Genomic DNA, 27,725 nt, shown 5'->3' with positions numbered 1-27,725 from the left:
CTTGTGGCAAATTGACATAAAACTAGCCAGTACACTAGCTATGAGGCCTGTTTGCTCCAGTATAGACTGACCTAGGCATTTGTTCACATAGAACAAAAGGAGCTGGTGTCTTGCTCTGAAGAAATTAAACTTGAAGGAATACTTCACTGTTCGGGTGAGGTATGACATCAGAAAAGTAGTTATTTGCTGATAGGGATAGAATAGAATAGTACTTAGCTTTACCCCTCCTCCGACTAAAAAGCCCTAAATATTTTGTAGAGGAAAATGGGACTCAAGGCTTTCAACTTAATGTAGATGAATCAAGGTTTGGGAAAAAAAAAAAAAAAAAGACAAAAGGCTGGCTGTAACACAGGTGTTTAAATAAATCTAGAGTCCATACAATACCCAAAACGTCCATGTCTCGGGTGACAATGGCTCACAAGAACCAACAAATCTTCCATGGACATATAAACTCCTGGATGGCAGAGGTTGTAGAATTAAGGCTTTTTAATTTTCTTTTAAAAGATTTTATTTATTATGTATATGACATTCTGCCTCTACGTATGCCTGGACGCCAGAAGAGGGCACCAGATTTCATTACGGATGGTTGTGAGCCACCATGTGGTTGCTGGAATTGAACTCAGGACCTCTGGAAGAGCAGCCAGTGTTCTTAACCTCTGAGCCATCTCTCCAGCCCCGCTTTTAAATTTTCTTACTATTTATTTTTTGGTAAGGTTTTGCAATGTCACTTTCTAGCCAAGACTGGCCTTGGACATATAATCTGATCCCCCAACCCCAACCTGAGAATGGGGATTTACAGATGTGGTACAGCTCCAACTTTAAGAACAATTTTAAAGTAGCCATCAAAAAAAATAGTATAATGGACAATTATGAATACACACTTGAATGAAAATTTGAAAGGCTTAGCCAAGAAAATCCCTTTAGAATTAAAATAACAAGCAAAGGGGTGGGAAGAAAAACAGAGCAGTGAACTTGGAGGTTCAACACTAGACACTGGGCTAAGATAAACTCAGCTGGTTAAGGAGCTTTTCTAGCAGCATGAAGCAATGTACATAATCACCCTGGTGGTACATATGTTTATTCCCAGCACGTGGGGAAATGGAGGCAGGAGGATCAGCGTTCAGGCCTCTGTAGGCTAAGTGAGACCTCTGCCTCAAAGAAAAAGGTTTGAAAACAGGCTCTCACTGTAACCTCACATGTATCCTCTTGCTTCAGCTGGGATTATAGCCATACCCAGCTGGGAAAAGTATATTTGAGCTCAATTCAATTCGTAAAAATTTAAAATTCTAGAGTCCGGTGTGATCGTGCACACCTTCAATCCCAGCACTTGGGAGGCAGAGACAGACGGATCTCTCTGCGATTGAAGCCAGCCTGGTCTACTGGCTCCAGCTCCAGGACAGCCAGGGTTACATGCACATCTTTTGTTTGTTTTTTTATAAATTTTAACTTGCAGGAGAGGATAATGAAGTGCAAGTGGAGGTCAGAAGATAACCAGTGTAAGAACCTTACATTTGGGGCTGAAGAGATGGCTCAGAGGTTAAGAGCACTGACTGCTCTTCTAGAGATCCTGAGTTCAATTCCAGCAACCACATGGTGGCTCACAACCATCTGTTATGAGATCTGGTGCCCTCTTCTGGTGTGCAGATATACATGGAAGCAGAATGTTGTATACATAATAAATAAATAAAATCTTTTTTTTTTTTTTTTTTTTTAGTTTTTGCAAGTCAGGGTTTCTCCGGGGGCAACTACCGAGGCTGTCCTGGCACTCGCTCTGGAGACCAGGCTGGCCTCAAAAATTAAATCTTTAACAAAAAATCTCTACTTCTAATGTAGATTTCACTTCTAAAAAAAACAAAAAAAAAACAATACACCTGGATGACCACACCCTCCTAATGACAGGCAGGCACGCACAGGAAAACTTGCTAAGTCATCTAAGCCATCACCACATCATCCGCCATGCATTGTGGCCTTCGTGAGGACTCTATGCATGTGCAACCTTTCCTTTAAAAGGTCCAGCCTTCCTTCCATCTTTCTCTCTCTCTTTGGCTCCTCTTGGGTTGGCTGGCAACCCAGCTCCATCTCCCTCTCCCTCTTCAGGTAAATAAACGTGGGTTGTCCATCCATTGTTCCTTTCTTTATATCAGCAGCTACAGCTTAAACAAAAGAATAACTCCAGGCGGTGGTGGTGCACGCCTTTAATCCCAGCACTCGGGAGGCAGAGACAGGCGGATCTCTGTGAGTTCGAGACCAGCCTGGTCTACAAGAGCTAGTTCCAGGACAGCCTCCAAAGCCACAGAGAAACCCTGTCTCCAAAAACAAAAACAAAAACAAACAAACAAACAAAAACCCACCAGGAGTCGGTTCTCTCCTTCCATGGATAGATCAGGATGTCCAGATTGATGGCAAGTGCCTTCACCCACTGCCAAGGCTTTTCTTTGCTTAAGTCTCTCAGCCCCAGGCTACTCACGCTCTTGTTCTCTCATAATCGAATTAACTACCAAGGAGAGACTTATGTATCTCTCCTCTCTACTCAAAATCCCAGTGGCTCCTCTCAGTTGCACGGCGATTCAAAGATTTGTGTTTTATTTCCGTGTCTGTCTGCCCCCTGTGTATACTGTGCCCACAGGACCAGAAGAGGGCGTTAGATCTCCCTGGAACTGGGGTTGCCGACAGTTGTGAGTGATCTGAAGCAAACCAGGATCTTTTGGAAGAGCAGCCTGTGTTGTTAACCTCCGAGTCTTCGTTCCAGTCTCACCCTCGCCCCCTCAACACCCCATCTCAATTGCACTCCCACTTTGACAAGGAAGGAAAAATCTTGAAGCTGGGCAAGATCCGGGAGGCGGGCCTAGGGCTGAGAAGGCGGAGCCCCACGTGGCGCCGTCGTCGTGGAAACAGCGGCACCAGAAAGCGGAACTACAACTCCCGTCCGTCCCTGCGCTTCGGTCCACAAGATGGTGGCGCGCAAGAGGAAAGCTGGAGCGTGCGGCCATGAGGGGAGCACACCCAGCCCACCGGGTTATTCAGGTGAGCAGCTAAGGAGGGCCGGCGACTGACCTCTTCGCAGGGAGGTGGCGGGAGGGTAATGGAGGCTACAGCAGCTCTTCAGGCCTCAGGGCACAGGAGCCTGCTGTATGGGTCCTGGCCACAGACTCCGAAGGCGTCCTAAGAGAGGCCTTGCGAGTGCTTCCTCCAGGCCGCGTGCAGGGTCTACCACAGGAGTTTGTCACCGCTGACCTGCTCCTGTCCGATTCTTCAACAAGCGCTTCCTGTGTGTGGTGGCCACAGCTTTATAGAAACCCTAGGAAAAGCTTCCCTAGCTTTATGGAGACTGGCATCCCACGGTGTAGACTTCCTGGGAAGGTGGGGCTAGCTCGGCATGAGGGGTCGGAGCGCGTCAGTCCTAACCTGAAGAATGGGTGGAGGGAAGAGGGTTGGTGTGCCAAGCAGAACAGCCAGTGCCATGGTGTGAGGGGCTGAAGGTGTGAGGCAGCGAGTACCCCAAGAGTTCAGAACCTCTGGCCTCTGGCTCACTGCCCCCGCCTGCGGACCGTGATTACCTGACTACGTTCTCTCTAGCTCCCCGTGGGTGGGTGGACGAACAGGCGGGAGGTGGAGTTAGAAGGGGACACAGAAAGGAACTTGTGTGACATAGATAGCTTTTCCCTTTTAGCTATTCCTGTCAAGTTCACCAAACAGCAGCAGGCTTCCCATTACCTGTATGTGAAACAGCACAGAGTTCGAGGAGACACTCAGTCCACGTGGCCTCCTAATAAGACCCTTTTTGTCCTCAATGTGCCCCCGTACTGCACAGAGGTAAGCACCTAGCAGTGGGTTCTGAATGGGGGCTTGCAATGGATCCTACAAAGTTCTGATGGTCAGGCGGAAATGCCAACACACCCCCAATGGAGAATGTTGAAAAGACCTGGGCCCTCAGAATATCAGCGTTTTTATTTATTTTTTTACCTGTCCAGACAGGGTCTATTCTCCTATAGGTTGTTCTGCGACTCACCAGGTAGCCCAGGCTGGCCTCAGACATGCTATACTCCTGCACCGCCCCACCACCTCGACTCATTACAGTTAATGAGTTGTCACACCGGCTTTGCAATGAATTATCCTCCCAACGATCTTTTTGTTTACTTTTTTGTTTTAAAGAAAATCTACCAAAAATCAGGTGCAGTTCTGTCTAGACACACTGATTTTTCCCAGAAACTATTACATTTATTTACTTTTTTTTTTTTTTTTTTTTTTTACTGTGTTTTGTTTCAGATAGAGTTTCTTGTAGCCTGAGCTGGCTTCATACTTACTTTTTTTTTTTAAGATTTTATTTATTATGTATACAATGTTCTGCCTGCATGTTAGCCTGCAGGCCGGAAGAAGGCACCAGCTCTCATTATAGATGGTTGTGAGCCACCATGTGGTTGCTGGGAATTGAACTCAGAACCTCTGGAAGAGCAGTCAGTCCTCTTAACCTCTGAGCCACCTCTCCAGACCCCCCTGGCTTCATACTTATTATATAGTTGAGACTGGCCTTGAACTCCTGGTCCTCCTCTCAAGCTTTGGGATTACAGGCCTGTGTCACCACACTTAGTTTAAAAAGGAGGTTGAAGACTGGCAAGATGACTCGAGTAAAGGCACTTGCCACCATGTCCCATAGTCTGGGCTTGATCTCTGGTATGTGCACAGTGGAAGGGGAAAACTGGCTCTTGCAGGTTTCCTCTGACTCTACACATGTAACATGAAATCCACATATGCCTGTGCACAAACATGCAAACAAATACAATTAAAAAACTTTAAATTCTTCCACCTGCCTCCTGAGTGCAGAGAGGTGTGTGTCATCATGCCTGGTGGGGTGGATTATTTTTTTGAGAAGAGAAATCCTAGAGCTAGGGATATAGCTCAGTGGTAGGGTGCTGGCCTGGCATTCAGGAGGCCCTGGGTTCAGTCCCCAGCACCACATAAGTCAGATTTGGAGGGCAGCAGATCAGAAGTTCAAGGCCAACCCAGACAACAGGTGGGAGAGAATGGCTGGTGTGTATAGTTTCTTCATGTCTGAAGCTGACCACACCTGTGTGTAGTCAGCACAGAACCTAAGAAGTCCCTACATACTCTTCCTGCCAAAGCTTATCACCATCCCAAGCCCAGCACCTGAGTTGATTCTCTCAGACTCAGGTGGGAAAACTTAATTAGTTGTCATCTGAAGTCGGTGGCACTGAAAGTCCTTACTTATGTTTCATCACAGGCTAGAAACATCTGCCTCCATGTTGTCTTGGGAACTTGGGATACCTAGACCCCCTGGGTTATGTAGACCTGGCCCCTAAGTCCTTAGGTGCTGTTTTGGATGTCAGGAGGCTCTGAGGAGCCTGTGTGTGCTCATGCTCTGCTTCCCTCTGGCATGGCAGGAGTGCCTGTCCCGACTCCTGTCCTCCTGTGGCACCATCAAGACAGTCGACTTGAAAGAGAAGCCTGACCATGCTGAGAGCCCTAAAGAGGCAAAGTCGAAGTTTTTTCACCCCAAGCCCGTTCCGGTAGGCTGTGCAGTACCACCAGTACTGAGTAGGGGAAGGGGGTGGAGCCTGGGTGGGCTCAGCAGTAGACTTTGTGGCCCTCGGGTGGTCTCTGCAGTGTGTGATTTAGGAGGTTGTCAGGGATATGGCCTCTGATTCTCTCAGATGTGTCACATTCTTTGACTTCCTGCCTGTTTCCTTCTCTGCCCTGAAGTCTCCCAGAGCCCTTCTCCCACTTGAGTAGCTTTCTCCTCAGGACTGGTGCCCTGGCTCCAGGAGTCCTGCTCCTGTCCCCTCTCCCCAGTCCCTCAGTTATCCTTGTGGTACAAGGGAGTCTGACCCTGAGTTTATGCCTTGTCAGTTTATGACCCTAGCCTGGAGTGAGCCTGCTTTTCACTGAGTCCTCAGATGTACCAGCAGCAGTTGGCTAGCTAGGAGCATGACTGTCCTTCACCCAAACTGAGATGACAAATGATCCCGTGACCCAGGGCAGGTATGGGGATCTTGTGCCACAGTAGGAAGGCTCCACGTTGACTTCTCTCCTCACAGGGCTTTCGGGTAGCTTATGTGGTATTCCAGAAGCCAAGTGGAGTGTCAGCTGCCTTGAATCTGAAGGGCCCATTGCTGGTTTCTACAGAGAACCACCCTGTGAAGACCGGGATTCATAGTCAGTACCGCTGGCAGTGTTCAGTGCTTCCTCCCCAGGCCTTGGGTTGGTGAGAGACACTTAATGGGGGCAGCATCTGTGGATGCCACAAGCTAAGTTCCCCTCTTCGTAAAGGCCCTGAGCTGGCAGAGATGTGTCTGAGACACATCAGGAAATAGCCTGAGCCTTTGGCATCAGGTTAAAAGCCCAGCCAGTTGCCACTAGAACCTTTTTAGCACCTCAACCACAAGTCTCTGGACTCTAGGGGCCTCTGCTAGAGGATCCCTGTTTGCCAGTCATGTCTGGGTGAAGCCGGAATATCCACTACGAGCTGGTCACTTCTGTACAACTATACTGCAGGCAAAGTGAAGAGCACCAACATGAGACAGACAGCAAAACATCATAAAAACAGTGCTCACAGCACCCAGGGCAGCTGTGGCTGGAGTAGCCTGACTGAGCAGACCAGGGGAACAGCATCAAATGGGGGTTGGGAATGCTCCAGAGGGACTAGGAGGTAGGTGGCTCCATCAGCAAGCACCTGCCTTCCCTGTCCCACTGCACTTCTTTATGTCATGGCATAAAATAGTGACATCTGATGGAAGCAGTTTGCCTGCTGTTTTCAGGGACTCTAGCTGCTTGCTGCTTTTCCCTCTCTGCTACAAAACCACGGATCCAGGCTGACGCAGATGAGGTTTTGGAAGAAGCAAAGGAAAGCCTCTTAGAGTCTGCTCTCTTTTTTCCCTTTCCTTTTTTAATTTTTAAAGATTTTACTTTTGTGTGTTTGAGTACCACTAGTGTATCTCATATCCCAGGATGTCAGAAAAGGGTGCAGCTCTAGAACTAGCGATATGGGTGGTTGTGAGCCACTGTGTTGGAGCATGGAACTGAACCTAGGTCTAATGCAAGACCAACATAGCTTTTAAGAGCCGAGCCATCTCTGGTCCCCAGAGTCCACTTGCAACTCGTGCAAACATTACTTGAAGTTTTCCCAGTGCAATTTATGTTACACCATGTTTCCTTCTCCCTCAGAGTGGATCAGTGAGTATCAAGATTCAGTATTAGACCCAGAGGCCCTGAGGGTCGAAGTAGACACATTCATGGAGGCTTATGACAAGAAGATAGCTGAGGTAGGGGTTTGTGTATGGCCCCCACTTATCAATGTGTGCAGCCATGGGGAGGAGGCACCACAAGTATTGTGGGTTGTAGTGTGGTGCCTGAGAGAGAATGGTGGTGGCAGCCTTTCCTTGGTTACCATAGGGAGTGCAGGCTCCTATATGTGCTTGCTGAAAGCTGGGCCACCTGGCTGGGTGACATCGATGCTAACTGGTATGCAGGTGAGGGAAATGTCATGATATGTCTGTTTGTCAACACTTATTGTGGGGGCACTCAGGCCAGCAGACAGTGTGTGCCCAAGGTGGTTTACTGCAGGAGGCGGCAGTGGGCCTCTAGGCAACCGTGCATCCTGCTGCTGCAGAGCGCTGCCCATCAACAGTCTCTTCCATGCAGGAGGAGACCAAGGCCAAGGAGGAGGAAGGTGTTCCTGATGAGGAGGGCTGGGTGAAGGTGACCCGCAGGGGCCGTAGGCCTGTGCTCCCTCGAACAGAAGCAGCCAGCCTGCGTGTTCTCGAGAGGGAGAAAAGGAAACGTGCACGCAAGGAGCTGCTCAACTTCTATGCCTGGCAGCACCGAGAGACCAAGATGGAGCGTAAGGGACACCTGAGGGCAGCCTACAGGCCTGGTGCAGGGAGCAGGGTGTCCTCAGGCACATCCTCTACAGGCTGAGGGTCCGAGTCCCTGTCCACAGTGCCCCTACTGCTCCCCAGACATAGATAGTACTTCCCTGGGGGCAGAAGCCCCCAACCAGGTGTCTGACCACAGAGTTCTGAGGGACTGGGTAGTGGGGGTGTATGGGGGACTAGAGCAGCCTACTTGAGTGTTCCATATGGGAGTACATGCTCTTGCTGTTGTCAGCATGCATGCTGCTCACTGGACATTTCTGTGAGTGTGAGGAAGATCAGTCCTCTCCTGAACATGGAGTGCGCTCAACAGCTGCCTTCAGACCAGACATTTGTAGGCACTGACACCTGCCTCACTGTCTCCCACCCCTCAAAGCTCCTGCACTGTCCTGGACCCCAAGCTGTCCTGGACCCCAAGCTGCACCTTAGAGATTCAGGTGCCACCTCTGACTTAGGTCACTTGGTGACTGTTTACCTGCTGATTCTGAAGTCCCCTATAACAAGGCTTCATCTAGGGAAAGGGTCCCTGGGACTGCTTCTTCTAGGGAGCAGGAGAAGAGTTAGGAGTCCTGCTTTCTCTGGCACTCTCTTCTCCCTGGTACATTTTCATCTCAAACCTCGCACATGATCATCCCACCTCAGCCTCTAGAGTGGCTGTGGTTAAGTGTGCAGTTCTGTTTCCGTGCAGGATCCCTCTTGATCCAGAGCACAGCAGGAGGAGAGGGGTATGGGGTCAGAGAGGGAGAATTGTGTAGCTTCCCTGGAACATGAGGGTGGGGATCCCCCTTTAGTGGGGTAGCTGGCAGTTACTGCACAGGTGCTCAGTGTGACACGTGCTGTGTCCCTTCAACCCCCAGATCTGGCACAGCTGCGCAAAAAGTTTGAGGAGGACAAGCAGAGGATTGAACTGATGCGTGCCCAACGCAAATTCCGACCCTACTGAGCTGTTCTGGTCCCTGGAGAGCAGGCTTTGAGAACACAGGACCAACAGGACTGCTCCCTCAGGGACTGATTTGGGAAGCAGACACCAGGCCAAGAAGCTGCTGCTGTGTCTCCAGCTCCATCTCTACACCCACTGGCTGGAAGTGCAAGGCCACAGGTGGATGTGGCCTTCAGAGAGATGGCTCTTCCCTCTCCAGCTTGTAAACACCTGGGAAACCTGACTGACTTTCTGCTCCCACTCTTTGCCCTCAATGAAGTCCCCGCCCACAACAGTCATTTGCAATGCAGTGAAGATGGGGGAGGATTTTATTGCCACACAGCCTGATACCAGGACGAGCTCCAGAGACTCTTACCCAGTCCTGCTCCCCCAGCGCCACAAGTTCCCCTGTCCCCTTCTTGAAGTCAGATATTAAAGGTCAGAAACATATCCCCATGCTCCTAGCTCTGCCACAGGAGTCTCTGCTGCCCCTCTTGGTGTTTGATCCCAGTGAGACCCACACCACATTTAGTGGACTGAGGGTGCTGGACAAATTGTGAACAAGCTCAAAGGCCAGAGCTACAGCCTGGAAGCAGTCCTGGGTTGGCTCTGGAGGAAGGCGCTGACAATTCCAGCCACAAGGTGTTGGTTGTTCATGTGGACGTAGTGATTGCCTGGGATTTCCACATACTGGAACCGCTGGAGAAAGGGGCAGGTGGTGAGATGTTTTTCCAATCAGGAGACTCCATAGCTGACTGCCTCCAAGTAGGTCAGGGACAACCCTCTTCCCAGCAGCCTGGGGACTTAGGAATATAGGCATCTGAGCTGTGAGACTGCAGTGCTAAACTGGGGCAGTTACAGTCAGGGTCCCTGCCAGTTTTGATGGGACATGAAGCACTGTCATCTCCACGAAAGGCAGGGTTCAGGACCGCTCCCACTGCAGAGCACCCCAAATAGGAGAACCCCCTTCCTGGTAGCATCCCTGGGCTGTGTACAAAGGATACAGGCCTAGGAGATTTAAGTGGATGATGACCATAGAGAGCCAGGACCTACACCGGCTCCTGGTTCCAGCACAGGCTCCCCCTGCTCAGTAGCCATCACACTTGCCAATGTGCTGGTGCCAGCATCAGTGGAGGCGAGTGCAGGGCTGCTTCGAAGAGCTGGGCCCCAAGTAATCCTGGCAAGGAGTCAGGTGAGGACAATAAAACTGAGGACCTGCCAACCTAAGCTGTCTCCTTCCTCAACTCCTTGTGTTCTGGGTTTCTGGGGAATGGCCATGGAGGGGTGAGGCCTGCCAACTCCTTGGATACTGAGTGATTGCAACTTGGATGCAAAGTGATTGTCGGTTTCAGAACAGAAGACATGCCCAACCTCTCAGCCTCTTAGGGCACACATCTTACCTCTTTTAGGATGGTTCTTAGTGTGTCCACCATGAAGAATAGGGGTTCCTTGTTCTCATCGTTGGCTCGTCTGACATCATAGTACCCCTGTGTTGCTCTGGGAGCAAAAGGTTGGGGTGTCTCTCAGTGCTGAATCTTAACAGAGCCCTGTGCCATTTCTGGGTTTCAGGACCTGAAGAGCCCATGCCTGGGTAGCCTCTCATTTTCCTTCCGCTATGTCCATGTGAGCCTAGATTGATCCTGAGGTCCAGTCATTTCGTACCAGCTTCCTCTTGGAGCCATAGCAAGCTAGCACAAACGGAATGCCTGTCAGGGAGCAGCTTTCAGTACTGTGGAAAGTGGGGGCCAATGAAAGCTGAGCTGAGATCTGAACTGGCTGCCAAGGCCAGGCTTTCTTAACATAAAACCTCCTGAGGAGAAATGTACACATCACACTACCATCCCCCTGTCTGTATGAAGCACACTGTAGCCTAGGCTGGCCTCTTCTAGGGCCATGTCATAGCCTTGCCATGCTCTTCCTAGTCCTGGTTTGCAGGAGTGAGCCACCATGCCAGGCCAGTTCCTTGTTTTTAAGTTCACATTTGCCATAACTTATAACAGTGTTAACATTGCCCCAACTCCATCATGACTTAAAGTTTAACTTAAAAATTAAGCTTCCAAACATCCATGAACAACCCATGTCAAAGTCTCAAATGTCCTCTGATTTCCCTGCTGTTGCCATAACCACCACCACCAACCAAAAGGAAAGGATCAGGCTAGCCTGGGAAAATTCCCAACTGATAATTCTGAATGTGCCTGGCAGTGATGGTGCATTCTTTTAATATCAGCACTCCGGAAAGAGACACAGGCAGGTCTCTGATTTTGAGGCTGGCCTGGTCTACTGAGCGAGTTCTAGGACAGCCAGGGCTACAGAGAGAAACCCTGTCTGGAAAAAACAAACAGAAAATCCCTGAATGTGAAGACAATCCTGTGACGTCTTTCACCTCATTGGACTTCAGGGTTAACTTGATTGATGGGGCTAGGGGGCGTGTCCCCTCCTGCATCACTCCAAGTGCATACTTCATGGTGCTGTGCACTCAAACAGGACAACCTTCCCTAATGGAGTGCGACGTAATTTCCAAAATTGCCTGTGCCCTTTCTATGATGTGCCTTCTGCTTCCTCAGCATGAGAAACTGGAATCATAAGCACAGTTCAAGGTGACGTTCCCCAAAGACCTGCTCATCTGTGCTGCAGTCCTCACCCCTGGCCCCTGCTCCCCTCAGTCCTCACCCCTGCCCCCTATCCCCTGCAGTCCTCATCCCTACCCCCTGCTCCCCTGCCATCCTCACCCCTGTCCCCTGCTCCCCTGCAGTCCTCACCCCTGCCCCCTGCTCCCCGGCAGTCCTCACCCCTGCCCCCTGCTCCCCGGCAGTCCTCACCCCTACCTCCTGCTCCCCTGCAGTCCTCACCCCTACCCCCTGCTCCCCTGCAGTCCTCACCCCTGCTCCCTGCTCCCCTGCAGTCCTCACCCCTGCCCCCTGTTCCCAGGCTCTTCTTGCTTTGCCTTCCCCCTCCCAGCACCTGTTGACAGAAATGGTTCCTGAGAAAGTGGACTGTGGTGTGCTGTCACAATGGGAGAACTGACACCCTGTGCCACCCTCCCTCAGTGGTAACCGGTTTTGGGGGCATTAAGGGTACTTGTTCAAGACTCACTTGACCAGCAACACATTGGCCTGCAGGCGTCTGATAAAGTGAACAAACATCTCCTTGCTCACGAAGTCAAAGCTGTGCTCTGGCTGCAGAAAAAAAACCAGGGAAAATGCTTGTGACCAACTCCCATGTGACCTGTACTCAGAGTCCTTATTTCAGGACACCTGGGTTCCATCGAGGTCAGCTAGGCCACCCACCCCAGGAGGCCAGTGTCCACCTAGTCACTTCCTCATCAAGTCTTCTTAGCTTCCATAAATCAAAGTTCTGTCTCCCACCTCCCATCTCTCTTCTCCCTCTGCTGGACTCCATTCACAGAACCTTTACAGTTGGGTGTGGCTGTTGATTTGGGCTTGCTCCAGGGACTTTTTAGGACTTAGGAGCCCCTGCAGCCTCTTCCCAGTGGGGAGGCAGCTGTGGGCTCTGGACTCTGACTCGCAGAGCTCACACACTTTATGAAACTGCTTCCTTCCACTTGGAAGAAATGTGTTTGGCGCACAGCACAGAGTGAGTCCTCCATACTGTGTCTCCACCCAGCCCTCACTGCTGGCCCTGCTGTTTAATGTGCTATGCTGCAGTGCCCCAAACGGAGGCCTGCAGCCCCAACAGCTACTGATGGACACTGCAGGTCACTGCACGGCAGGTGTGATACTCATGCTAGGATCAGGAGACTTCCTAGGAGAGCAGATAGTTACTAAAGGTAAATAAAGATGTCAGCACAGCTGGGCTGAGGCTGTAGGTCAGTGGCAGAGAGCCTGCCTGTTATACACTGGGCCCTGTGAGCATCTGATACCCAGTCTATTGCGCACCATGACACATTCTCTCCTGGGCTGGACAGATGTCTCAGCAGAGTCCTTGTGACAAGACCTGAAACTGATCCTCAGACATCACATTTAAAACAACTGGGCACGATGTCACATTCCTATAATCTCAGCCTCAAGAGGCAGGGACAGTGGATCTTTGGAGTGTGCTGGCCACCAGCTTAGCCTATTTGAAAAGTGTGAGACCATCCCCCAAAAACAGACAGTATAGATGTGAGGATGGTGGCTGGGGAACTATAGCCAAGGGTGACCTCTGACCTGCACATGCACATCGTACACGTCCTCACACAGACACACAACAAGGGCACTCCTTGTCTTCTCCTCAGATTAAGATCACCATGGGAACCTTCTCATAGCAAAGATTCCCACACCAGTTAGGAATCCCCACAGTGTCTCAGTTCTGTTCTCAGATGAGAACAAGTGCTGGAGAGCTGTGACAAGCTGCCTCCCAGGGAAGGCCGATTCTGTGGCTTCACCTTCTCCAACAAGTTTGGGGTGGGTGTAGAGGGAGTCTCTCTGAACCCTAATCACAGCCAACACCTCACAGGACTGGGCCTCTGCCTGTGATCTCCTTTTCCTTAGGAACTGAATTGTCTGGCTCAAGGATACAATCAGGCCTCAACCTTAATTTATAAAGTAGGTCTCAGGAGAGGAGTAGGGGATGCTACCTCTGCTTATGCCTGCAGATGTGAAGCTCTTCTGAGTTTCCATGGCAGCTTATTCTTCCTCTGTGTGCTGACCATGCTGAGGGCCCCTGCCTGTCCTTTTGTCAGCTGCCTGTTCCCCTACAATGTCTTATTACAGTTTTATTTCCTGACCCACTTTTCTTTGTTTGTTTGTTTGTTTTTCAAGACAGGGTTTCTTGTAGCCTTGGAGGCCGTCCTAGAACTAACTTGTAGACCAGGCTGGTCTCTATGAACTCAGAGATCCATCTGCCTCTGCCTCCTGAGTGCTGGGCTTAAAGGTTTGCGCCACCAACTCCTGGTTCATTTTTTTTTTTTTTTTGAGTGATAAGATTAAGCCAACAGCAAGGTAAATGGATGGCCAGCTTGGTGAATTTTGCACTGGACACAGGATATGAGACCTGGACCCAGGTCAATGTGCCCTGCTGGTCCTGAGACTCACCAGAGTCCTCTTAGAGGGGAGACCGGCTCTGTTCTCTAACCTTCTTGCCCCACTACTGGCTTCCTTCACTCTGCAACTGTCTCTGAGAGACTTCTCTCATAAGGGAGCCTGGAAATAATACACAGTCCTGAGACAAGGGTCTGTGACCATGTACATGAACACAGACATGTATGAAAAGGCACTTGGGGACACTTGAGACAAGTGTATCAATTTGAGCACACATGGATTAAATTCATAAATAGGAGAAAGGGATCTGGGGACATAGCCATTGATAGAACACTTGCCTAGCATGTACAAGGTCTTGAGTTCAACTGCCAGCACCCTGCCTTCCATGTGTGTGTGAGAGAGAGAGACAGATTGGGGAACCCTTGTGCATCATTGGTGGGAAGATAAAAGCAGTGCAGCCTCTGGAGACAACAGTTTGGCAAGTTACAAGTTACCGTGTGCTACAGCAATTCTCTTAGAACTAGAAGCAAGGACTCAGACACTTGCACTCATGTTACAGTAACAATGCTCTCAATTGCCAAAACATGAAACCCCAATGTCTATCAGCAGAGGGCTAGACATGGAAAATATGGTGTGCGGATTGCAAGTTGGCTCAGTAGATAAACCACATGCTGGCAAGCTGAGTTTGATCCATTACACTCATTTGGAGGAAGGACAGACTCCCAATTGTCTTGACTTCCACAGAAGCATCCCCTTACCCTTACACACTCACTCACTCACTCACTCACACACACACACACACACACACACACACAGAGAGAGAGAGAGAGAGAGAGAGAGAGAGAGAGAGAAATTAAATAAATCAAAAATAGACATCAAAAAGATGTTTAAAGAAAAAAAAAAAAAACCTCTCAGAGACTTGCCTGCCTCTGTCTCCACATGCTGGGATTACAGTCCCCAGGCTGGAATAGCTAGTTTTTGGTGTCACAAAGGTGTGAGCATGGACTGGTGATTTACATGGAAGGATCTGGAAAGCATGATGATGGGGAGAAGAAGCCAGGCACTGAAGGACAAGCATAGGTAACTCATGAAAGTAGAAGCAAACAGCCAACTTCACAGAGACAGAAAAGTAAATTAGGGGTTGCTGGAGAGAGAGGGGAGGACTTAGTTTTTTAGTGGGTTCAGTGTTTACTGAGGATGACAGAGGTTGGGCTAAGGGGTTTGTGACGGTTACAAAAAAAAAAAAAAAAACAGTGTATTTAATACTACCCAGCAGTGTACTTACAGGCATCTAAAATGGGGACTATATCTTGTGTGTCTTTACTATGCTATGCATATAATTTTAAAAGCACTTTCAAGAAAAGACCACAGGCAATCTATGAAGGCAGCAGGAAGACAGTGGCACTTACCACAGAGAGCCTCCGGTCCCTGTTCAGCACCACACCTGGGGAAAATACAAAGCATGGTAGCTTCAGTGTCACCTGTTACAGGAAGGGACTCACCTGGCTTCCTGGGGAAGTCGAAGTCTTCACACAGGGCTCATGTCTTCCATCTGGGCTAGAGAAAGTCACCTGTCATCAGGAGCCCTGCACTTCTGCCCTGGGATTATTCTAGTGCAGAGCTTGGTCAAGGCTGTCTGACCACAGCACATGGGCATCTCCTCAGACCCCAAGGGCCAGAGAAGGATGATGATGGAGACACTCAGATTCTCTCATCCTTCCCTCTCCTTCTTGTTGTTTTTAGATTGGATCTCACTGTGAGACCCTTGATAGCCTAGAACTCACTCTATAGACCAGGCTGGCCTCAACTCACAGAGATCTGCCTGCCTCTGCCTCCAAGTGCTGGGATTAAAGGCATTTGCCTCCACTCTAGGCTCTAACTCTCACCTCAGAGAAAGAAACTGTTCATTTGGTTGTTTTGTTTGTTTGTTTTTTGTTTTTTTGTTTCTTCGAGACAGGGTTTCTCTGTGTAACTTTGGAGCCTGTTCTGGCACTCGCTCTGGAGACCTGGCTGGCCTCGAACTCACACAGATCTGCCTGCCTCTGCCTCCCGAGTGCTGGGATTAAAGGTGTGTGCCACCAACACCGGGCTTCATTTGGTTGTTTAAACACTGGAAAACAGAGAGTAATGGAGACCACTGGTATCCTTGTCAGAGTAGGTCCCGGCCATGTTTGATGTCTAATCTACCTCTCTAGAAAGGTTTAGCCACACCCTCTCCTCTGCCACATCTATGATTCCTGGAGAACTGTGTGCAGGGGGAAGGCACACCAGCCTCTGCTGTCATGTAGGAACTCATAAGCCTTGGAAGTCTCCAGGAGCTGGCAGGGAATGGAAAAGCCAACTCTGGGGAAATGGGAAGGGCTGCAGGTGTGAAGGTAGGGAGAGACCTGCCTACAAGTCTGCTCAACTCCCTTGCTCGCAGCCACCAAAGTGAAAAGTGCACAGCCACCAAAGAAAAGTGCACAACCACCATAAAAATACACAGCCACCTGCACGCCTTTAATCCCAGCACTCTGGAGGCAGAGGCAGGGGCAGGTGGATCTCTGTGAGTTCGAGGCCAGCCTGGTCTCCAGAGCAAGTGTCAGGATAGGCTCCAAAGCTACACAGAGAAACCCTGTCTAGAAAAACCAACCAACCAACCAACCAAACAAACAAACAAACAAAATCAAAAAAAAAAAAAAAAAAACCCACAGCCACCAAGGAAAAGGTGGAGTCAGACTTGGACACCTGCAAATGGTCTAAGTCCCCAGTGTGTTAAACACTTAAATGCAAATATAAGCCGTGAGGAGTTTTCGAATCAAACAAGGACAAGATTCCAATTAGAGTATCCATAAAAAGACACAGGTCCAGTGTCAATTCTACAATTCTGCACTCAAGAAAAGAAACCACTCCAAGACTAGTCTAGAGAGAAGTGAGAACTAGAGGGCAGGAGGTTCCAGTTCCATGTCTGCAACATGGGGAAGCTGTTAAAATGAGACAAAGCCAAGGACTGGACATAGAAGGGGACAGATGCTTACACTGCTCTCTGGGGCTTCCAACCTCCATAGCCTTCAAATAAATCTCCTTTCTTTTTCTGCAGTGCTGGTGTTGGAACCCAGGATCTTGTGCATGAGGAGCAAACATTCTACCACTGAGCTAAAAGCCAAACCTTACACTTTATTCTTTGTTTTGTTTTTTAGAGACAGTATTTCTCAGTGTAGCAGCATTGGCTATCTTGGAACTTGTCCTGTAGATCACATAGATCCAATTCCCTCTGCTTCCTTAGTGCTTGGAATAAAGGCATGCATCAACACTGCCCAGCTTTTGTGTTGTTGTTGTTTTTTATTTTTGGCCAACTCTTTTTCATGTTTAAAGAACCATTTATGTATGTATGTATGTATTTATTTATTTATTTATTTAGAGATAGGTTCTACTATGTAATCCTTCCTAGCATAAATTTGCTGTTTAGAACAGGCTAGCCTCAAAATCACAGAGATTTGCCTGCTTCTGTATCTTTGAGACAGGCTTTTTTTTTTTTTTAATATGACTGAAAGAAGACAAAGGTGATAAAAAAAACTCAAGGTAGGGGGGCTGGAGAGATGATTCGGTGGTTAAGAGCACTGGCTGCTCTCCCAGAAGTCCTGGGTTCAATTCCCAGCTCTCATATGGCAGCTCACAACTGTCTATTACTCCAGTTGTAAGGAATCCAACAGATACACATGCAGGCAAAACACCAAGCACACAAAATAAAAATAAATCACTTTAAAAAAAAGAAAAAGACTCTAAAATGATGACTGGGCTGTTCCTATAGCTGAGAATGGTTGAGATGGGACATAGGGACAGACACACATACACACACACAAACACACAGACACAGGAAAAGCAATGCATGAATCCAGAAGCTATTCTGAAGAAAAAGGCAATCACGGAAACATAGAAGAATGCTATTTTCTGTAATTATTAGGGTTTTGCCTCTAATTAGAGATTATGGAATTCTTAGATGATAAATGGAATGTTTAATTGTTGATAGAGCTCTAGCCAGGCACCTGTGACCCCAGACACACAGAAGATCATATGGCTGAGAGGTTTTTCTGGTCGCCCAACTCTCAGGTCACCTCAGCCTAATGAATTCAAGGGAGAGGCCTCTGTCCCACTCTGGGCTGGCACTCACATCCAGTCACCTGTTCTGTTCGATGAAGGATCCTCTCTGCTCTTGCAGGGTGGGGCCCTGGGGAGGGTTGTACATTCCTCTAGGTCTGGGTCTAGCTGATCCTGGCTGATTAGAGAATGTGAAAATACTTCAGAAAGGAGGGGGACTCAGGAATGGGGAGATGGCTTAGCTCATAAAGTGTCTGCTGTACAAGCCTAAGGACCTGAGTTTAATCCAGCACCAAAATGAAAAGCCAGACATGACAGCATGTGCCTGTAATCACAGTGGTGAGGAAGTGCTGGCCAGCCAGTCCACCTGAGTCCTTGCCGAGACAGCCTGTCTCAGAAATAAGGTGGAGGACAGAGGAGATGGCCAGCAGGGAAAGGCACTTGCTGCCAAGTTTGAAGACCTGAGTTCGGTCCTGGGATCCCCACAGTAGAGGTGAGAAGAGAGAACTGATTCCCATAGATTATTCTGGCCTTCACATAGATCCATGGCATCACACACACACACACACACACACACACACACCTACAGGTAGGGAGCAGAGGAAATCCTGAGTCAATGAGGTCCTGAGTAAATGTGTGCTGTTGACATGGATGACCATGTCAAGGACCCAGAGCCTAAGACCCATGGAGGAATGGCCCAGTTACCCAACAAAGGCTCCTAAGGCTCAGAGGCAAATGGCAAAGTCTTCCTCTGGTCTCACTGTGGATTTTCACAGTGTTTTCAAGAATTACCCACTATAACTCCCTCTACCCCTGATATTTGCAGCCTGACACAGCTCCCCACAGACACTGCACCTACCAGATTAGCTAAACCTGCCTCCTGGATCCAGAAATTCCAGAAGCCCCTTGACCTTGTTTATCTGTGTGAGAATGGAGGAGAATGGAGAGAGGTAGGGAAAAGAGAGAGGAGGGACAAAGAGGTAGGTAGAGAGAGAGAGTGTTGGGGCTAGAGGCCTAGAACAATGCTTTCCTAACACTATCCAGAGACCCAGCAGGATCTGAATCTTCCTTCTCCTAAACTTATTCTGCTACATAGGGGTGCTTTCACAGCAGTGCTCCCATCCCTTGCCTGCTCCCAAGCACAGAGACTCAACTTCTCAGCAATGCCCACTGTCTCCAGAGTGACCATTCAGCACCTGTGCCCACATTTCAGGCAACCAGAGACCAGTCAGATTCCCTGGTCTGGCTGGGAAAATGCCTCTTATGGATTAGCCCATTTCTGTACAGGGAACCCCTGGGTTAGCCATCTTTGTGGGGCACAAAAGCCTAGGACCTAACCTTCATATTGGTTTGTAGGGAAATGAGATAGGCTCAGGACTAAAACATAAAAGATCAGAAAGGCAGTCTGCGCCCAAATACTCTGGGCTTGCTCCCTGTGGGTCTCACTGTATCATTCTATCCTAATGTACAGGTACAATGTGCAGCCCAGGAGGCCTCTTTCAGCACTTGGAATTCTAGTCACACAGGACAGGGGTTCCCACATGACAACATGTCTCTGTGAGGGGTCTGTTGGCTCCAGTGCACAGCATCCCCTGGTGACTTCTTCCTCTTGCCCAACAGGATTTCACAACTTGCCCAACCCCCATGTACTAGGTAGGTGGAGGGAAACCTACTTCTTTTGGTTCTGCAGAAATTAATTTTCACAACCTCAATTGAGCCTGACAGCCTGTGAGAGCAACGATCTACTGACCTTCTTTGTCTATTTCCTAACACACCTAGGGGAGTCCCATGGTTGGTCAACTGGCACAAACAAGAACCTAACCTTGTTTTTTGTGCCAATTTGAGGCCCTTCTTTTCTCATTACACCACCTCACTCAAGCTTTTAACTCACCTGATTGCTCCAAGCCCCTCCCAGGGCACTCACATTCATTCATTCATTGTTTATTTGTGAGTATGCTTAATGTGAACTTGGTCAGGCTTTACAATCACCATGGAAACAAACCTGTGGCCTGTCTCTGAGGAGTTTCTAGATGAGACTGAGTTGGAGAGGTCTACCCTGACTCTGGGCAACACTATCCTGTGGCCTGGGATCTGGAACTGAACAACTGTGAGCTGAAAACCAGCATTAATTTCGCTCTGTTTCCTCACTGTGCTCATAATATGACCAGCTGCCCCTGCTCCTGCCGCCATACCCTCCCCATCACGATGCACATTCCCCTGTGACTGAGAGCCCAAATAAACCCCTATCCTCCAAGTTGTCACACACTGTCTGCTTCAGCAACAGACATGTGTCTAAAGCTTTTTTATCATCTGTTTTCTTCCTAAAATTTACTTTTTCTGCTCAGTCTCCTCCTTGCCCAGGCCCAGGAGGTGTCATTTCCACAAAGGGCATTTGTAAATGCTGCCCTCTGGAGTTGTTCCACCTCTACAGACTGGCAGCTTCCTTGAGACTGGGACAGTGTGGCTCAGGGCCACACTCACTGTCTTGATGGGGAATGTAACTCTCAGGACCTTAGTGAAAGTTTCTTGACAAATACACGGGAGAAGTTATATAGAAGAGACCATCACATGAGAGGCTGCCAGAGCCACAGCACCTCCTCCCTATAGGCCCAGCAGGGTACGGCCATGACAGTCAACAACTACAGTCCCAGTGCCTGCCAACCTTCAAACAGAGTGTGGTTTTCTACAATGGTTATGTGACCTTGTATCAGGTACTTGGCAATTTGCAGCCTCAGTTTCCCCTGCTCTCACATGGCTGTGTGCAAGGCAATGGAAGAGTCAAGGAAACACTTGAGTTAAAAAATATCAGCTTGGGGCTGAAGAGATGGCTCAGAGGTTAAGAGCACTGACTGTTCTTCCAGAGGTCCTGAGTTCAGTTCCCAGCAACCACATGGTGGCTCACAACGATCCGTAATGAGATCTGGTGCCCTCCTCTGGTATGTAGATATACATGGAAGCAAAATGTTGTATACATAATAAATCAATAAAATCTTTAAAAAAAATATCAGCTTGGCACAAGCAAGCCCCCATGTCATCCCTCAGTAATAACAGAAGGTGAGTAATTAATTACCTGTGGCCATCTTTGTGGTTCCTCTCTGCAGCAGGAGTTCCCCACATTCTTTATTCAAGTGGCTATTTTTATTCAGGAGCCTGGGGAGACAGAAAGACACTAAAGGAACTATGCCTTGATCAGGAGCAGGGGTTGGACAGAAAGGATATGGTGTGCCCATCTTTTTTTTTTTTTTTTTTTTTTTTTTTTTCTCGAGACAGGGTTTCTCTGTGGCTTTGGAGGCTGTCCTGGAACTAGCTCTTGTAGAGTAGACCAAGCTAGTCTCGAACTCACAGAGATCCACCTGCCTTTGCCTCCCGAGTGCTGGGATTAAAGGCGTGTGCCACCAACACCCGGCTAGGTGTGCCCATCTTTAATTCCAGCACTTAAGGAGGTTGAATTTGAATTCAGGGTCAGTCATGGCTTCATTATAAGTTCAAGGCCAGCCTGAATTATAGCTGAATCCCTCGAAAATGAACAAACAAGCAACAAGAATGTCTAGGGATGTGGCTTAGGGGTAAAGTGCTTGAGGGCTTAGGTTCAATCTCCAGGAAGGAAAGAATGGAGGAGGAAGAGAGATGGAGGGAAGGGAGACTGCCTATGAACTATGTGTATGTCTTTCGGAACCACTGGGGTATTCGCAGCCTCAGTGTGCCTGCCTGTCATTCTGTGTGTGTGTGTCCACTCCTCTGGACAACAACAAAAGTGTGAAGCCCTGTGCTCCTGTGCAGAATGCCAGATGCAGTGAATACAAATATGAGCAGGGCACTCCCAGTTCGGGCCATGGATGTGGAATTTAGAGGCCCACATTGACACAGGGCAGTGTGGTTGTTCTGGGGTAGAAGCCACCAGACAGCTCCAGCAGGAGAATGGGAGAGAACTGCAGGTAATTGTTAAGTAGCCTAAGGTTGGTAGTCAGAGGGCAGAGATAAGCCACACAGCATGAATTTGAGGGGTAAGAAAGAGTAACCCCTCAGGCACACACAGCATGAATAAAGAAAGGTGGTTACAACAAGGGGCTTTCTGAGGCCTGGTGCTGAGTGCCACCCAGGGGGAAGCAAAGTAGGGTGTTGGGGAGAAAGACATTTTGAGGAGGGAGAGGCTGTGCAGAGAATCTGTGCATTTTCCTTATCTTGGAGGGTTTCATCCAGGGCACACCAGTCCCAGCCCTCCTGTGCCCTGCCCTTGCTGGCAGCACCCACCCCTGCAACATCTCCTCCAGGCTGGACACCCTCAAGGAATTCTGGGAAGCTTCCACTTGAAACATGTGTTCCATGTTCCTCCGTTTGTAGGTCAGGATGTTCTCTGTTTCCTAAAGATTCAGCCAGAGCTGGTGAATAGGGACACCCCAGAGAGGGGTCCCAACCCCTTCCCTGGTCCTGCCATCAGTGCCTCTCTGAGGGGGAACAACTCCTGGTACTTATCTTCTCTCAAACAGCACAGGCTTGAATGGGACAGAGAGGGACCAGATGATGAGGGAGTCAGAATCTCTGTTAACTGCCAAGTGCTTTTATAGTTGTGACACTAGATTTTCACCCAGCTCAGGTTATTTCACTGACTTCAGTCAATGCTGTCATTGCTAAGGACAAGTAGTGGGAGCAGGTAGGGGAGGTGAATGGATTTGAGATTCCATCTGCCATACCTCACGTGCCCAATGGCAGAAGACCAATAGGTTCAGGCTTTGGGGGCTCACTGCCACCCAGCACCACCCAGGAGGATGTCCCAAGGCTCTATACTTGTTTTATCAGTGGGACATTACAGAGACCAAAGGGCAAAGTTTACCACAGCCTGGGTATTTATTGGGTTCCACACTAACCCATGAGTGAATGGTTCATGCAATGGAAAATTACTGAGTGCTTCCAATGTGCAGGGACTGGAGACACAGGGATTAAGAAAAACCAAAAACATCAAAACAAACAAAAAGCTAATTCTAGTTAGGAGGTAGGGCAGGAGGATTGCCAGGAATTCATGGCCAGCCTTGATTACAGAATGCAGTCCTGGCTCAAAAAAGAAAGAATGAATTGTCCTCCAGGAAGGTGTGGACATTTTGTAAATGAGAAAATGGGAAGATGGAAATTGACACAGTGGAGTCCTCTGGAGTAAACTAACTTTCTTAGGGTAACACAGTAAGTAAATCCCAGTCTCAGATACAGGGACAGTACTGGCTGTCGTCACTGCTGCTGCTGGTATTTTTCTATCAGCCACACTCACTGTCAATATATAGGGTTGTGTTCCGTGTGCACAGCACAGAGGAATTGGTTAGGTGTTAGGGCAGGGAGCTTCCTGTGGCCTAGAACTTCCTCCACCCATGGCTGCCCCCTTCATCTACCTTCTGCTGTTTCACAGTCTATGCTGGATACACCAGCATTCTGCAGAATCCAGGCCACAGAATGCACCTCCCAAGAGTTCCCATACCGTGTCCCTGACAATCTTAGGGTCACAAGCTTCACCATGCTGCCCTCTCTGGGGGACATCCCTGGCTAATTGTCCCTCTCTGCCACACTCTCCTGGTCCTTAATGTCCACAGGAGACAGAGATGAAGGTAACCCCTCAAAGTCTAGGGTCCCCATGACAGCCTCTAAGAAGCCTCTTCCTACATTAGAGTCCAGGAAAAATGGTGTTGAGTCCAGCAAGATTAGTTGGTCCACCATCTCAGGGAAGATGCAGGCGAACTAGAAAGTGACAACAGAGGAGTAAGTGAGTGGGTGAAGGCACAGATGTCACCAGAGCTAGAGTCTGCTGTCCCTTCAGTGTGCTTCTCCCAGACCCAGCTGCAGACAGCAGTAGCCCTAAACGAGACAAGAAAAAACGCTCCAGGGAACCGTTGCCAGGACACAGTGTACATGAGAAGTTGCCTCTGGCTAAGGAGGTACTGTCTACCTACTGCATCCACTGTGTAAAGGGTTCTTCCTTTCCTACCTCCCACTGGTCTCTCCACCAACACCCCCAGAAAGGTCCCAGGTGACCCCAGAACAGCCAGCTACTCACCATGCCACCCACAGTGCCACCTGCCAGACAAGAAAGCAGAGCTGACATCTATGTGACCCCTCTCCAGCTCCCCATGCTCCCCCAGCCCTTTCTTATGGGGCTGCCCCATCCCCAGCTCCTCTCCCACCATGGGGTTGGGACTCTTCATCTGCAATGAGGAGCTTCTCCCTGGGCCACCAAGGTCTCTCCATTGAAAACACTAACAAGGACACTCCGCACCCCCTCTGAGACCAGAGGCACAGTCCCTAAAGTAAGCATATGAGGACTCCCTTCCTCCTCAGAGGGGCAGGAAAAGGCACCAGATACCACTGTGTCAAATTTTCTTCCCTTCCTATAGCCCTCCAGAAATCTCAGGGCCATTGTAAAGCTGACTCACCAAAACTGTGGCCCAGCAGGGAGAAGCGAGTCCATTTAAATGCTGAAAACAGAAATTCAAAAAGAAGGTTGGCATGGTCCAGCCTTACTCTAAACTTTTTCCTGTGTCCTGGCTTGGGACTCCCCCCACCCGGGAGACCAGCTGAGGGGGCTCAGCTCCACTGTGAGAAGCTCCTAGTGGAGGAAGCAAGCTCTTCTCAGTTGCTGGGAGAACTGGAGCTGGACCCCGGGCATCCATTCCCAACCACTACTGTCTCCCAGACACTGCATCTGACCACCTAGGAAGAGAGGGGATGTGGCAGGGGATTCCCCCAACAAACACATAACCCCTTCATGGCACTCGCTCTGGCTCTTGCTCACCTGCTGCCACCCTTCGGACCTCACTCACAAAATTGTGGTGGTAATACGGGAGACCTGGGCTGTAATGGGAGGAGAGCCCATGGCCCCCGAAATCCATGGCCACATAATGAAAATCTGCAGCAGAGAGAAGAGGAAGAGGAGGGGGTCTGCATGTCAGCTTCCACCCCTCCCCTATCCCTCAGCCCATAGCCCCACCTTGTGGAAGAAGAGGAATGAGTCTGTCAAAGGAGTTGGCATTGTCCAGCCAGCCATGCAGGCAGAGAACTGGAGGGTTCTTCTGGGAGCCCCAGACTTTGACAGCAATGTGGCCCCAAGGCACAGCCAGCTTCAACTCTGAGAACAGACCTGTAAGGCAGAACCAGTCATTTGTTCCCTGCATCCATGAACCCAGCACTTCCTCAGCCCCCCATCTATGTATGTTCCAGCATGCATGGGCATTGGTGCTACTGTCCTGGCTCTGGACAGACAGACTGCCAGATACCCTGAGGAGGGAAAGCCAATCAGGTCCCCTGGGTGAGAGACAGCTGGATAGGCCTTTTGGATGTAACTATTGGTGTTGGAACAAACAGGAAGCACTTCGGTTGGTGGCTGCTGCTTGAACCCTGCCACTTGGGGCTGTGTGGCCTTGGACTGGTTGCTTCAAACCTCTTTATCCTCAGTCCTTTTCTGTTAAACTGGAGTAAACAGATTACAGTGCCTCTTAACTATGGGACCCTTTCTAAGAATCCCCATGGGTGCCTGAAACTTCAAGCATTAATGAACCCCATACAATGAATGTGATCTATGCTTTTTCTTGTGTGTGTGTGTGTGTGTGTGTGTGTGTGTGTGTGTGTGTGTTATAAGAGTTGTGGTGCCACATGCCTGTGATCCCAGTACATACGAGTTAGAAATAGGCAGGCTCACGGATTCGAGGACAGCCTTGACTATACATGAGACTTTGTCTCATAAAACATAATCACCAAAACAAACAATGTAATTAAAATTTGTGCAGTGGTTTCTGTCTCTAGAAATATTGCATGAGAACCATGCAATTTGTAATCCTAGTCCTGAGGAGGCAGAGGCAGGTGATTTGCAGTCTGTTCAGGACAGGCTGATATAGGGAATTCCAGGCCAGCTGAAGCTACATTCGGTGAAATAATGAGAGACCCTGGAGGTCAGTCTTTAAGACAGCTGGGGTTTTATAACACCAGAGTATCATGCAACTCAAAACTGGACTTTACAGTTTACAAAAACATTTTGGACATTTGGGAACTGAACCCTTGGAAAAAGAAGCTGGGGAGATTACCGTGTCCAGCATTTTCTAAGTCTTCAGAGCCGGGCCGGAAAAGTCACAGTAGTTGGACTACTGCCGTTCTCAGTACACAGATCACAAAACATAGGCACAGCGAGGTACAGATGACCAAACTCATTCAGAAAGATAGAAGCAGACACCATGATTCCGGGACTCCAGCTGGGCCTACTCAGGTCAGGTGTGTCCCAGAGCTGACCTTCTCATGCTGCTGGCTCCAAAGCGCAATCCCAAACAGCAATAAGCACACTCCTCTAACCAAAAAGCTATCTGAACTCAGCGACCATGTGGCTCATTTGGATCCCACAGTCTGGCTCTGCCGAATCTGGGAGCTGAAGATTGGGCCTGCACAGGCAGTGGGGAGGGCGGTGAGTGTCAGCTCCACTGGCTAGAGTGAGTGGGTGCATGGGGGATCTCTCTGGGCCTCCCCCTTCCCAGACCGATCTAAAAGGCCCTGAGGGGCATTTTCACCCATTGTTCTGTTCGTGCCGCTGTTACTCCTCGTCACAGGAACCGTAAGGACTCAGAAGCTCGAACTCCGCCAACGACTTTCCTCCAGTCCCGCCCACGCAGGCCTCCTCCCAGTCCTATCCCAGTTCCGCCCCCACAAGCACCATCTCTAGGCCCCGCCCATCATCTAGGCCCCGCCCTACCTTGGCTTAGAGAGCCACAGGGATTACGTTGTTATCCAGCTCCCGGCTCCCACTGAGCAGCTAAAGCGGGTGATGTGGCAAGGCTGTGCTGGAGAGAGCAGAGAAGGCTCTGAAGGATATGTAGGCGGCAGGACCGATTCCTGGGCGGGCCCGCATGGCACCAGGAGTGAGACGTGGCCCTGGTGGCCCCTTGTCAAGCAAACAGTCATGAAGATCCCCCTCTGCCTCCCGGAAGTGGGGCAACTGTGTTTCCACAGTGTTTCTCATGTCATCCATGTCACCACTGTGTCTGTGGCCCCTCAACAGAGTCTGGCACTGGCACCATCAATCTTTGATATTGAATGAATTAATGAATGTATTGTACGTCAGGGTTCTGTGGAATCTGCCCCCAGGCAAGGAAAGATTCAACCCTGACAAACCCGCCCTAAAACAAAACCCTAGGAACCCAAACCACAAAACACTCCCCAAATGAATACATGCCAACCTTGAATTTTACAGTAAAAGAAGAAATCAGCACCTCTTGCACTTTTGAAATTTTCCAGGCTAACCTCTGGGAACAGGAGTTGATCTCAGGAGCAGAGTGGCTCACTGTCCTAACCAGTAAGCCACAGACCCAGTCACTGAGGAAATCAGTGTGGCGAGTTCCCTAAAGGGGTGACAGGACAGACCCTGTGAAAAGAGGACCACAGGCTGCAGGAGGTTAAGCGAAGGCTGGGCAGGGCCACTGTGTAGAGAAAGTTGAGACTGGGAAGTAATGGGGCCACAGGACTTGAGCTTGGACTTTTCTGAGTGATTTGACTCTGGGGAGGTTAGGAGATGGGACAATGCAAACTTTTTTTATGTGTTTTTTGAGACAGGGTTGGGTCTTGCTATGTAGCCAAGAATGAATGAGAACTGAGCCTTCTGCCTCTCCCTCCACAATACTGGGGTCACAGGCTTGCTTGGATTAGGTAAAGCAGAGGATAAAACCCAGAGTTAGTGTGTGCCAGGCACACACACAAGCCTTGGCTGCCCCAGCCCCATGAGAGCTTTTCTATACGGTGCAAGCAGTGCTACCTATGTTGAGGAAATGGTTTCATTCCCCATGGAAATGGACCTTTACTGAATTATATAGGAGCACAGATACTCATGGTGACTGCCAGGCTGGCTGC

The 27,725-nt window shown here is 49.4% G+C and overlaps 2 protein-coding genes across 9 annotated transcripts; one reads left to right on the top strand and one right to left on the bottom strand.

Annotated features, from left to right (window-relative positions):
• The first annotated feature begins 2,868 nt into the window (after positions 1 to 2,868).
• On the top strand, positions 2,869 to 10,032 carry Rrp7a (ribosomal RNA processing 7 homolog A). Its single transcript, XM_027396106.2, has 7 exons — positions 2,869 to 3,024; positions 3,671 to 3,813; positions 5,400 to 5,525; positions 6,054 to 6,171; positions 7,180 to 7,277; positions 7,657 to 7,855; positions 8,744 to 10,032. Exons 1-7 carry the CDS (start codon positions 2,952 to 2,954, stop codon positions 8,827 to 8,829), a joined length of 843 nt encoding a protein of 280 aa, XP_027251907.1. The 5' UTR covers positions 2,869 to 2,951; the 3' UTR covers positions 8,830 to 10,032.
• On the bottom strand, positions 9,117 to 26,697 carry LOC100752244 (serine hydrolase-like protein). 8 transcript variants are annotated; one of them, XM_035440795.1, is made up of 12 exons: positions 26,575 to 26,697; positions 24,829 to 24,978; positions 24,634 to 24,747; positions 24,275 to 24,316; positions 23,899 to 23,918; positions 23,508 to 23,582; positions 22,113 to 22,222; positions 20,932 to 21,011; positions 15,194 to 15,228; positions 11,899 to 11,981; positions 10,206 to 10,302; positions 9,117 to 9,504 (listed from the first exon to the last, which is right to left on the bottom strand). In XM_035440795.1, the coding sequence occupies exons 3-12, from the start codon at positions 24,728 to 24,730 to the stop codon at positions 9,385 to 9,387; spliced, it is 759 nt and encodes a 252-aa protein (XP_035296686.1). In that variant the 5' UTR covers positions 24,731 to 24,747; positions 24,829 to 24,978; positions 26,575 to 26,697; the 3' UTR covers positions 9,117 to 9,384. The 8 variants fall into 8 exon arrangements, 5 of the variants coding, with proteins under 5 accessions (XP_035296686.1, XP_027251904.1, XP_027251906.1 ...); XM_027396103.2 differs by lacking the exon at positions 26,575 to 26,697 and adding an exon at positions 26,393 to 26,522; XM_027396105.2 differs by lacking the exon at positions 26,575 to 26,697 and adding an exon at positions 25,919 to 26,497.
• Between the last annotated feature and the right edge of the window lie 1,028 nt (positions 26,698 to 27,725).

Source organism: Cricetulus griseus, chromosome 2 (genome assembly GCF_003668045.3).
Source record: "Cricetulus griseus strain 17A/GY chromosome 2, alternate assembly CriGri-PICRH-1.0, whole genome shotgun sequence".
NCBI classification, from domain to species: domain Eukaryota; kingdom Metazoa; phylum Chordata; class Mammalia; order Rodentia; family Cricetidae; genus Cricetulus; species Cricetulus griseus.
This window is presented reverse-complemented; position numbering and strand designations above follow the sequence as displayed.